Raw genomic sequence first — 11,693 nt, forward strand, 5'->3', positions numbered from 1 at the left:
ATACTTTGAAACAAGCAAAATTTAAAAAAAAAGTTTAAAGATAATTCATCCTCTGTAAAATCTTTGACTTTCATAATATCAAATATTTTATTCTTAATAAACAAAAAATGGAACATTTTTTACACCACCCCAATTTTATCCCCATGAAAAAAATTCTGTTTAAGTGAATGTATAAATCTACTCAGAGTCAGATAATATTAGACCTGAATATCTAGACTTAGAAGATGTTGCTCAAAATGTTCCTGATCTTTATTAAAGTATTTTAATGAATAGAGCCTACATGCTGAAATACCAGAAAAAGTAGTCTAGTCTATTCCTCTTAAAACTTAAATTATTTTCTTTGATAATTTGATAATATTCAAACTAGTTTTCCAAATGGGGCAAAATAGTTGGCAATTGTTTTCCCAAAGAATATTTTAGAGCCATTTTTTTTAGAACGTGTCCACGTTTTTCCACCCAGGTTTTGTCAATGAATTTGTAAGCTATATAGAGGAATTATTTTTTAAAAAATTCCAACACATTTCTGTTTACTTTGGTCATTTCTATGAACACAATTTGTTAGCTGGTAAAGGTGAATGAGATTTCAGTCTAATACAAATATTTAGCCATATGAAAATACAAGTATTCCTTAAACATCAGATTTCAAAGACAAAGACTTCATTATCATTCTTGCAATATTAATAATTAAATATCAAAATCACCAGAGTTTTGTGCCTCAGATCAGGGGACTTGGGAAATTTGTTGCCTGAACAGGGGACTATGGAAATTTGTTGCTTCAGATCAGGGGACTATGGAAATTTGTTGCTTCAGATCAGGGGACTATGGAAATCTGTTGCTCAGTACAGGGGACTGTGGACATGTGTTGCTCAGAACAGGGGACTATGGAAATCTGTTGCTCAGAACAGGGGACTATGGAAATTTGTTGCTCAGAACAGGGGACTGTGGAAATGTGCAGTTGCCTCAGAACAGGGAAATCTGTTGTTGCCCCAGAACAGGAGGGGGGGGGGCTATGTTAGTACTTATAAGAGTGGTAGTATGTAAAATATGTTATTAATGAAAAATCATGTATTAATTTCTGAACACTCACATATTAATAATAAAAAAAAAAGATGTTTACATTTTCAAGCTTTAAAATGTCTGTTAGTGGTTGTCTTACTAGTGACAAATTCTTGTCGCTTCTTCCCCTCAAATGTATTTTTTTACTCAAGAATTTTTTTAATTAAAAAAAAACAACTTAAGTATGAAAGTCACTTGTAATGTGAAAGTAATGTCCCTTTTGTCGTACATCCCAGAATGCTGTCATAAAGTCTTGATCTCATTGGCCACTTCTGTGAGAAAAGAAATAAAAAAGGCATTGACCATTAAAGTCTCATTCCACTCATCCTTCCCCACCCCCACTATTTCTTTTTTTTTTTTTCATCTTTCTTGCATGCCTACTTCTCTCAAAAATTTTCTTTTTTATTTTTACTCTTCCCCTCTCTGTTTGTCTACCTAAATAGTTAGTTGAATTTCTCTTCTTCTGTATTTTTATTATTATGTGTGTGTAGGGGGGAGGGGGTTTCAAATGCCTAGACAATTTCTGAGATGAACTGCTCTGTAGTTGCCATATCAGGCAGCTCTCCATATTGTTTCATATAGTTTTTTTTTCTATAGTGGTCTGTTTATAGGGAAAGCAGCTTTTATAGTACACAGAGAATGATATATGTATGTAGTAAACCACCTTGTGTAATTTGGCAGCACACTATCCAACCATTTTCCAGCTTTACTGTCTGGAGCAATGAGAAAGCCTCCATGCTGATGTTACTCTCTTACAGCACGGTCTGGCAGTGTTCTGTGGGATTTGCCTGTCTCCGTACAGGGCAAGACCCCCGCATACACCAGCTTTATCGTTTACAAGACTAGTCGTATCTTCAGAGCACCCTGCAGTCGTTGAGGATGTCTTCTACTGTTTCGTCTCCTGTGTGGCAGTGTCGACATCCGAGATCGTGGTTCTCTCGAAGCCTACCGAAATAGGTTCCCATCGCACAGTGTCACGTGATCCTGTCTAATTTCCTAGGTTCGTCCTTCCGGTTTGGGCTTTTAAGAAACTTCTAAGACTTCCGGTCTCGTGCTGCAGTGGTCCCAGCTATCGTACCATTTGGACTTGATCCATTCACAAATCTTGACTCTTGCACCCTGGTAGGTTTGTAATTCCTCGGGTGGGCCAAGAAGCATTTTTAACTTCGCGAAACTGTCGGCCTTTTCGTTATTTTAAAGCAATAGACAACAGTCTGGCTGCCCGCGTTTCTCAAACTGTTGGAACATTTACTCACTAATAGCTCACAGAGACGATGGCTGCCTGGTCGTGCGGTTTGCGCGCCGGAATGTCGTTCAGATTTATCGATGGTCCCGGATTCAAACCCTGCCCGCTCCCACCCCCGTCGTCCTGCGGGAGGTTTGGACTAGGAATTAATTATCTTCAACTCTGAAGGAACATCTGAAACATGTAAAACATTTTACAAGCAAACATTTAACAAACAAAATCATAAGGTAATTAAATAACCTGACAATGATAAAAATACATTTCATGAACTATATCATCAGATTATTTGTCGCACCCTCCCTCACGCATTTTAATGAGCTTGCTTACCACTTATTTTAGAATACATTTTATTTTTTTGTTCTATTGTGACTATAAACATACATGTGGACATGTAGCTTGTTTCATGATTGACCACCTTATCATACCGATATTTTTCTGTCAGTCTGTCACTCTATCTTTCTGTCTGTCAGTCTGTCTCTATCTCTCTCTCTCTGTCTTGTTCTCTATCTCTCTGTCTGTCTTTGTCTGTCTCTCTCCGTCTGTCTGTTTCTCTGTCTCTCTCTCTCTGTCTGCCTATCTCTATCTGCCTGTCTCTGTCTGTTTCTCTCTCTCTCTCTCCAAGGTTTTTATTCGTTTTCCTCTCTCTTTACTCCCTCTTTAAATCCATTTTCCTTTTTTTTGTTTTTGTTCTTACCTTCTCTTATTTACAAACTTCACCCCCTCCTTTTTCTACGTACGTTTCTACCCCCTCCCCCATTTTCTATTCTCATTTTCTGCACGTTCTCCCTCCATCTTTGTATATTTTTCTCTTCCCTGCTCATTTTCCCTCTCACTTCTCTTTATCTTTGTCTCCCTCTTTCTCTATACTTCTCTCTTTTTCTCTCCCTCTCATTCTCTCTACTTCTCTCTTTTTCTCTCCCTCTCTCTTTTTCTCTCCCTCTCATTCTCTCTACTTCTCTCTTTTTCTCTCCCTCTCTCTTTTTCTCTCCCTCTCATTCTCTCTGCTTCTCTCTTTTTCTCTCCCTCTCTTTCTCTCTACTTCTCTCTTTTTCTCTCCCTCTCATTCTCTCTACTTCTCTCTTTTTCTCTCCCTCTCATTCTCTCCACTTCTCTCTTTTTCTCTCCCTCTCTTTCTCTCTACTTCTCTCTTTTTCTCTCCCTCTCATTCTCTCTGCTTCTCTCTTTTTCTCTCCCTCTCTTTCTCTCTACTTCCCTCTTTTTTTTCTCCCTCTCTTTCTCTCTACTTCTCTCTTTTTCTCTCCCTCTCATTCTCTCTACTTCTCTCTTTTTCTCTCCCTCTCATTCTCTCACATTTGTTTAAGGACGTGTCACATCTAATAATAGAACTAGAATACCTTCACAGGACGTAACACTCCAAGTGTCCGGTGTGTCGTTGATGCACTCAAATGTCCAACATTGTCTCCTGTTACTGAAGTTTCTCTCGCATCTTTCTTCGCATCCACGATGTGTCCACTCAGTTGCTGACCAGACATATGTTGACCTGCAGTTTGTGAACCACAGCTGACACCCACAGGACGAGACAATATCACATGGTCTTCTGTCGCATCTCTTTCCAGCACGCGCCCAGTCACGTGAACATGGTATCCTCGAGCGTGATGTCTACAGTGTCGAGACGCATTCTGGGCTTGAGGGCGGTAAACGAGAGGAGCGCTGTGCTGACGGACGTGAGATTTCAAGCTGTGGTCCAGCTTCCAGGTAAGGTTGGAGCCGCTCACTCCCGGACTGGTCAGACTCTGGTGATCCTGTCTCTCCAGAGTTTTGGTCAAGTGGTAGATGTAAGTAGTGGCCAACACCAAGACATCCAGCTTTGATAGTTTTGTGTTCGGTGGTACAGCCTAAACAGAAAGGGCCATTTAACTAATTAATAATTATTATAGTTGCTATTTTATAGCCATTAATCATAAACCATAAATGTTAAAGTATAGGACTGTGTAGCTAATATTGCATATACATGTTTCATGTGTACATGTTTCAATCTAATCCTGTTTGCCGTTTTCGCACATTTGGAAACGATGTACTTTTGCACTTTAAACAATGTGAACAAACATAAATAAGAAGATGGGGTATAGCGGAACTCTGCCTGCGTTGGCTTGGTCATGTCCGCCCTCCGCATGGAGGAATAACGAATTCCAAAAGACATCCTCTACGGCAGCTAGCGACTGACATAGGAGAAACTGGTCGTCCCACCTTCCTATATGAATGGAATCAAAAGAGGTTTTAGAGCTGTGAACATAGATATACATGCACTTTGTGGGATGAAGTGGTAGCAAGACACGCCACGGACAGCGACATAAAATTGATTTCAGTCAAAGAAAATTGAGCCGCTCGGGAAAAGACTGGTTCCTTCAACGCACAGCCATGTTCTACTTTCACATGCGAATAACATGGATGAAAATGACGCTCCAAAAAAAAATAAAAAAGTTATAGACCTAATAAGTTCTGTGAGATGAGCCTGAATGCGGCATATGAAGTGCTGTTTAACGGTAATTTTCTTAATTGTATAAATATTAGATTGAACATACACAGCTTTTATTTGACTAAAGTGCGTTTGTTATTGTTTGTACATGCTTATGTACTTACTGGGAGAGACCTTTGTAGGTCAAGAAAGGCTGACCTCAATGTTTTCACACGTGACCTCTCTCTGGCTGCGTTGTTTTGGGGTTTATGACATCTCCTGACAGCGTGGTGAGAAGCTCCATTCATGTTCAATGTGACAAACTGTATACTTCAATGTATTCACAATTGTGCTTGATCTTCAAATGATAGTGTTTCAAAATAAATAAATATAAGATGCACAGGGGACCGTAATGACATTAATGTAAATTGTAAAACATACATTAGGCAATTCCCTCAGTGCCCAAGCCTCCCCAAACGGACTAATTCAACGTATATCTACCCCGACATCTGTCAAATACGATTTCTTTTCCCTTGTTCAATACCAAACAAAATAATGAATTAACAATACATGTAGTTTATTATTATTATTATTATGTTAGAAATGAACGAGTAGTCATTCTCCGGCGCTGCCAGGGTCGAGTTTCGCTAAAGAGAAACATAATTCATCGTAGTCCCTTTTAACAGTTTCCACTGAGGAATTTTCTGGTGATGTGGCAGGTCTGCAGCAGTACCGACCTCTAACAGGCAACGAGGATGTTCCTAGGAATGTTAAGGGTCTTGAAGGTGTCTGTGAGGTCAGCTGTTATTATCCCCTCGGTTGATATAACAATGGGGTATATTGTTATTTTGGACAATTTCCATAGACGCTTAATCTCCAAGCCTAGGTTCCCATATTTTCTTTGTTTTTCTATCTCAGTTTTTCTTAAATTATGAGACAGAGGTACGGCGATGTCGATAATGCTAGCGGTTTTTTCTTTTTTATCAACGAACAGAAGATCCGGGCGAATGAAATCTACCGTTTTGTCGGTAAGAATAGGCCTATCCCAGTACAGCAGATGTTCAGTAGACTCAAAAACCTCTTGTGGCGAGTATTTAAAATGAGGAGTGTCCTTACCGATCAAATTGTGCGTCAAAGCCAAGTGCTGGTGTAATAACTTTGCAACTTGGTTATGGCGACCTAGGTAGGCTGATTCTGATAGGGCTGGACATCCTGCCATAATGTGTTCAATTGACTCGCCCACATTTCCACATTTTCGGCATTGGTCGACAACATTGAGTTTCAGGATATGCTTCTCGTAATTTTTTGTCCTGATTACTCTGTCCTCTATTGCCGTGACAAAGCCTTCTGTTTTAGGGTAGAGATGACCTGCTTTGAGCCATGTTAAGAAAGCAGCCTTGTCGATGTTGTCCCCATGTAATAAAGCCGGGAATTTTCCTTGGAGGTTTTTTTCTTCCCATTGGCGAATCTCATGCCCTACGTCGTCCAAACTGACATTGGCATCAGCATTGTGTAGGTTCAGAGGGGTTGCTTCGGAGTCATATTTGCGTAGAAAGGAAACTATTATTATTATTATTATTGATTCTAGTTTTGTCAGGTACTAGAAATAATTGTTAAAAATTTCAACTTTCAGATTGGGTTTGGGAGAAATAACGTAGGCCCCTATACAAACTTTTTGCAAGACAAGGTTGATATAAGCTTTTTAAAAATGACCCCAATTCTTTGTCGGCGATAACATTGACGAATCGATGATAGGCCTAAATTTTATTGAATTTTTTAATGACGGAAAGCTGGATTACTGTAAAAAAAAAGTAAATAATGTTTCGCTCCTTAGTATTTGCTTTTGTGACCATCCAACTCCGTCAGTAATTTTATTTGTGACTAACTAACTCACCGAGTTACGGAAAACCAATTGTATTAACAAAAAGTTGTCTTAAGTCTTAAAGTAAATTACAATCAATAACAAAAACACTCCCAATAATTGGGTTGTCATTAAACGTGAACATTAAGACTTGTAGTCGTGGGAAAATATTGACTAGTTGCAATCCTAGACAAAGAACTTGATAGAAGTATGTGAAGGTCTGAAGATACATTATAAGCTACATTTGTAGTTAAAAACAAACATGTTTCTAAATGCACAACGTCTAGTTTAGTCAACTAGAAAAAAAAGTAAAGTTCCCCTTTCAGACCTTGTGATCTATGGGGCGGATGATGTACGGTCATCTGTTTCTGTAGCTCACGGTTGACGAGGGTGTCATTTGGCCAGCACAACGACCAACCGCCTTTACATTTCCCCGACTAATGTCAGCCTTGTCAGGTTGGTGGACACATGGGCGCCCAAAGATCCCGAAATAAAAAATCCGTCTTCACTAGGATTCGAACTCGGCACCCTCGGTTCAAAGCCAAGCGCCATACAACTCAGCCATGGCGCCCCCGGTTTATTTATTTTATTTTTCTTTTCGTGTTCTTCCTGAAGTATTCACATTTTTTGTTGATCTAATTGGAGGTTAGAATCTAAGTGTTAATCTTTACAAAAAAATATGCTACAAGTGAATGCTACATATAGATCTACTTACTTTTAAATTGATAATTTTCACGAAGGTCCAGAACTTTGTATTCTTGTTATAACCAGCCAGTGTTAACATAAAGAGTTGAATGTTTTGGCTGCTTTAAAGACAAAAGTCCTGAAGACTTGTTGCCAACTTTTGTTTCTTTATTATTTTTTCCCCCCATGTACCCTTTTCAGCCCAGTCTCAGCCCACCCCTCTCAGCCTATTTCCTCTTAAATGTTTCTAGCATCGAGTAAAGTTAGAGGCGTCTCCTTTTTTTTTTCTGGGGGGGGGAGGTGGTGCTCAACTATTGAGAAACTATCAAGAATTTCTCTTTGTTGGCTAAAATAAATTTAAAATAAAACAATAATAAAAAAAGAACACATTAAAATATTAATGACAAATAGTAATTTCAATAATAGGGCCCACGTGGTAATCTGACATAATGACAGCCTCGCTGGACGGGTAACACATTCATCTCGTGTTTCGCTTCTTTATTGAATAGAATGAATGTTTCCCAATCTGTCCAATGAAAATAGACATGCAGCATGGCTGGCGTTTGTTTACGTAAAAGAAGGAGGGAGTTATTCGACATTCTGTGGAGCTCTTCTATGTATCATTTAAATATTGGGATATAATAATAATCATTGAAGTCTACACCTCTTATAACACAGCTATAGTGTCAAAGATTGATAAGAAGAATTTGCAAAGACTAGAACTATAGTGTTGCTATATTATCTGGGCCTAATTTTCGGCTGTGCAGACTAAGGGAGGGGGGTCACCAAACTCCCACCTAGGCCCTCCACTTAGCTAATATTAATAGTAATATGAACTATTATAGCAGAATGTATAAGCATTTACCCCTATAAGCTTACAATAAAACTATACAAGGTGCGGCTTGCAATTATTTCCCATGCCCTTCAAATTAATTTTCTTAAAATTAATTAATGTATTTTTAAACCCAATAGTGCGACGCCTTTGCTTATTAAAAAAAAAACCTGTGGGGAAAGGAGCTCCTTTTAGACCAAGCTGCCGGTTCTTACGCGTGACATTTTGTAGACAAGGATAACTCGAGTTATTCTCCTTATAGAACGCCGTATTGGAAGACAACAGTTCTTTCCCCTGGACGCATCGAGATGTCAGGCAAAAGTGGAAGCAGACGAGTTGGGCTATGTTCTGGGTGGAAATGGCGATCTAGTGCCAGAGTATGATACGGCACTTGACTCTCCAAGTTGAGCCCATCTGCGAGGTCAATGGAGATCTGGGTGTGGACGATTAACTGAATGTTAAGATTGTATGAGTCTATTTTCATATTATTATGTGATCTTACTTTACAAATGTTCCATTAAAACATTATTTTCTCCAGAGATAACCTATAAGACGTAACTAGTAAATAAGATGAAATTTAAATTGTACATAATTATTAAATGCCTCCTTTCCCATTCCTATCTCATATTATATAACTATAGACGTCACTTCAAAAATGAAGAATTACGTCCTACGCATTTCATGTGCCAATCTAGTCATATATTTAACCTCCCCCCCCCCCCGGTAAAAAATAATCGCCCCCTAAAAAATTATACAACTCTTTTTTTTTATTTTGTTTCTTTATGTTGAAGAATAAAATAGTAAGCTAACTCATTGATTGTTACACCTACTCCTGCACCCTCTTCTGACGCCACTGAGACAAACCGCTCCATTCACTTAAAAAGAAAGAATTCTTGTATGCATTAATCCTACCAAACGGAATAAGAAATCTAAATACAAGTATGTTTATACAATTATAATACATATACTTATTATGAAATGAATGTGTACTCGTGTATCGAGACTGCCATTAGTATTATATATATATAACTTGCTGGTAGTTTTCATCTCTCCAGTGTTGTTCTTACAATAACTCCTTGTAGATTGGTAACTTCAAAAAGTAAAACTGGACAGGTATTTCAATTTTGACAGTTTATATATATCTTTGAGGGAAATGAAATAACCACCAAATTGTTCAAACAATAAAAAACTCTGGTTTGAGATTTATAATCGTTCAAAATATAATCATCTTAAATTAAATTTGGCTGACGACTTTTTATTTGGAGCTCACTTCTGCGGGAATTTCCGCACTCTACTCAACTGTTCTGTCCCTTTGTATTTACTAAGGATACGCGAATTAAATAAATTACACGAACATTTACCAGTTTTGAGCAATGATTTACGTAGGAATAATTAACTCTTTCTCTCCTAATTGACGATATCATCGTTGATTTGACCTCATTAAATAATTTTAATGTTTGAATTTATAAACTTGACCTGACTTGTGTTATATAAAAAGAGCATGCATTTCTCTTTTATTCTATAGCAACTAAAACATTTTCTAATCACAAACAACAAAGCTATTGAAGCTTAATCCTAACAGGGTAGTGAAATGGTAACGAGCAAAAAGAAGAATTCCTTCGAAACGTGGAAAAAATAATTAAGGAGAGAAAGAGTTAACAGAACTGTTTGATTGGGCTCACTGGAAAGACATCTTGCAACAATAAATCACTACAAGAAATAAATAATGGGGATGGTGGTGATGTAAATTTGTATTCAAATTTAACTGCGAATCAGTTTTTTTTTTTAATTCAGTGTATTATTTACGCTAAAATATACGTTTTATCCAGCCATTGGAATTTTTTAATGTTGATCGTCTTCAATACTGTGCGAGATGTAGGGCACCTTGGAAGTATACACCCACTGGATTAACTTGGTAGGGCTACATGGGCCTTTTGTTTTGTTCTTGTCATATTGACGAGAAAGTGCATAAACAAAACAAACACACTCGTCATACAGTTTTGTTTATTTCAGTAAAAAAAAAAAATCAAACATTTATTTATCAATATTTCTTATAATACATATCAAGGGAACTTTTTTTTTTTACTTGACTTCATTTTATTGATATGTGTATCATATATATTTCTTTCTTTTTTTTTCCTATCTCTTCTTCTTTGCATTTGTTCTCTTACTTTCTCATTTGAATTCATTCTTTCTTGCCCTTTTAAAATTCATTCATTCATTCAATCTTTCGTTCCTTATATCTTTGATTTGTCAATCTCTTTTTGTCTTTTTTTTTTTTGCCGGTCCTTTGTAAGGCTATCAGTGAAGGATTTGATTTATAAATCTATTTTGAGTCATTTAAATAAGTTATCCAAGTTAGCATAAACTAGTTGGTTAGGGCATTGCACACTCACCCACCCATCCTGGTATACGTGTCCTTGATTTGGTTTCTATCTTCCTAGGCGTCTGCCCCACAAAAACTAGATCTATAGCGACATTAACTACACCAGTGATGCCCAGCGTTATACGGCCTGCAGGCCATTATAATTTCCGACAATCGGGTCGCGGGCCACGTTAACAAAAAAAAAAATACAAAAAAGTGAAATAGAGAATTGTTGGGGTAGACCTTTGCAGTCTATATGACAGTGACAGAATATGTGAAGGTTATCTATTTGTTTCATGTGGCCAGCACAACGACCAACCACCTATACTTTCCCCAACGAATGTACGGCACCCATTAGAATTGGGTGGACTCAGTGGCGCCCATAGATCTCGAAATTAAAATTACAGTCTTGCCAGGATTCTTACTGGGACCTCGGTTCGGAAGCCAAGCACTTTACCGCTCAGCCACCGCGCCTCGAAATTGAGAATAAACCATTTTAAATTGTTTTATTACAATTCCCGTGGCTCCATTTGGCTTCCGTACACCCATAAGCTAATTACGTAACACGGATTTTAGGTGTTTTATAACTAAAAAGGTTTTTCTACTAAAGGTTTCTGTAGAAATCTATCGTCTGCATTGCTCGAAATTTCTCAAGAAGCGAAGTCTGGCTTTGTAAGAAAATCAGTTGGTGTCACTTCTCAGCGGCAATAGAAATTATTTCATAATCTGCTGTTTTGTCCTTTAGTTTAAAATGGTTTAATTTAAAATGGAGATTTTCACCAACACCGTCCACTCAATTTGCAGTTGTCATGCCACAAAGCTTCAACTTTTTTTTTGAGGACGATTTTATTCTATCACTGGTAGGAAGCATTTTTTTACGCTACATTTCTATTCTTTAAATGTGAGCAACTCTGTAGCCTCCAAGACAGCCGACTCATTGACTTGACTTCTTGGTAAATATTTTCGTCAATCGCTTACTTCTAGGCGTAAATTAGCGATTTTTTCTTAGCGGCTCAAACCAACAATGCCACCATATTTTTGTAATGTTTTTAGAAAGACAATAGATTAGAATGAATTCCAAGAAAAGTCCTAATAATAAGAAAATAAATTTTTCAACCTTTTCATTTTTCTTTCATTTTCTAGATTTTGTACTGATGTTTTGGCGGGCCGGTCGGAACCACGTCGCGGGCCGGATATGGCCCGCGGGCCGTAGTTTGGGCATCACTGAACTAC

General features: G+C 37.8%; 1 protein-coding gene across 1 annotated transcript; it reads right to left on the minus strand.

Moving 5' to 3' along the window:
• Nucleotides 1-14: 14 nt before the first annotated feature.
• Nucleotides 15-7,433, minus strand: LOC106057665 (uncharacterized). The gene is made up of 4 exons (XM_013214977.2): nucleotides 7,295-7,433; nucleotides 4,904-5,076; nucleotides 3,658-4,158; nucleotides 15-1,328 (listed from the first exon to the last, which is right to left on the minus strand). The coding sequence occupies exons 2-4, from the start codon at nucleotides 5,024-5,026 to the stop codon at nucleotides 1,248-1,250; spliced, it is 705 nt and encodes a 234-aa protein (XP_013070431.2). The 5' UTR covers nucleotides 5,027-5,076; nucleotides 7,295-7,433; the 3' UTR covers nucleotides 15-1,247.
• Nucleotides 7,434-11,693: the final 4,260 nt, after the last annotated feature.

The sequence above is a fragment of the Biomphalaria glabrata genome, chromosome 5, assembly GCF_947242115.1.
Source record: "Biomphalaria glabrata chromosome 5, xgBioGlab47.1, whole genome shotgun sequence".
In the NCBI taxonomy this organism is placed as follows: Eukaryota; Metazoa; Mollusca; class Gastropoda; family Planorbidae; genus Biomphalaria; species Biomphalaria glabrata.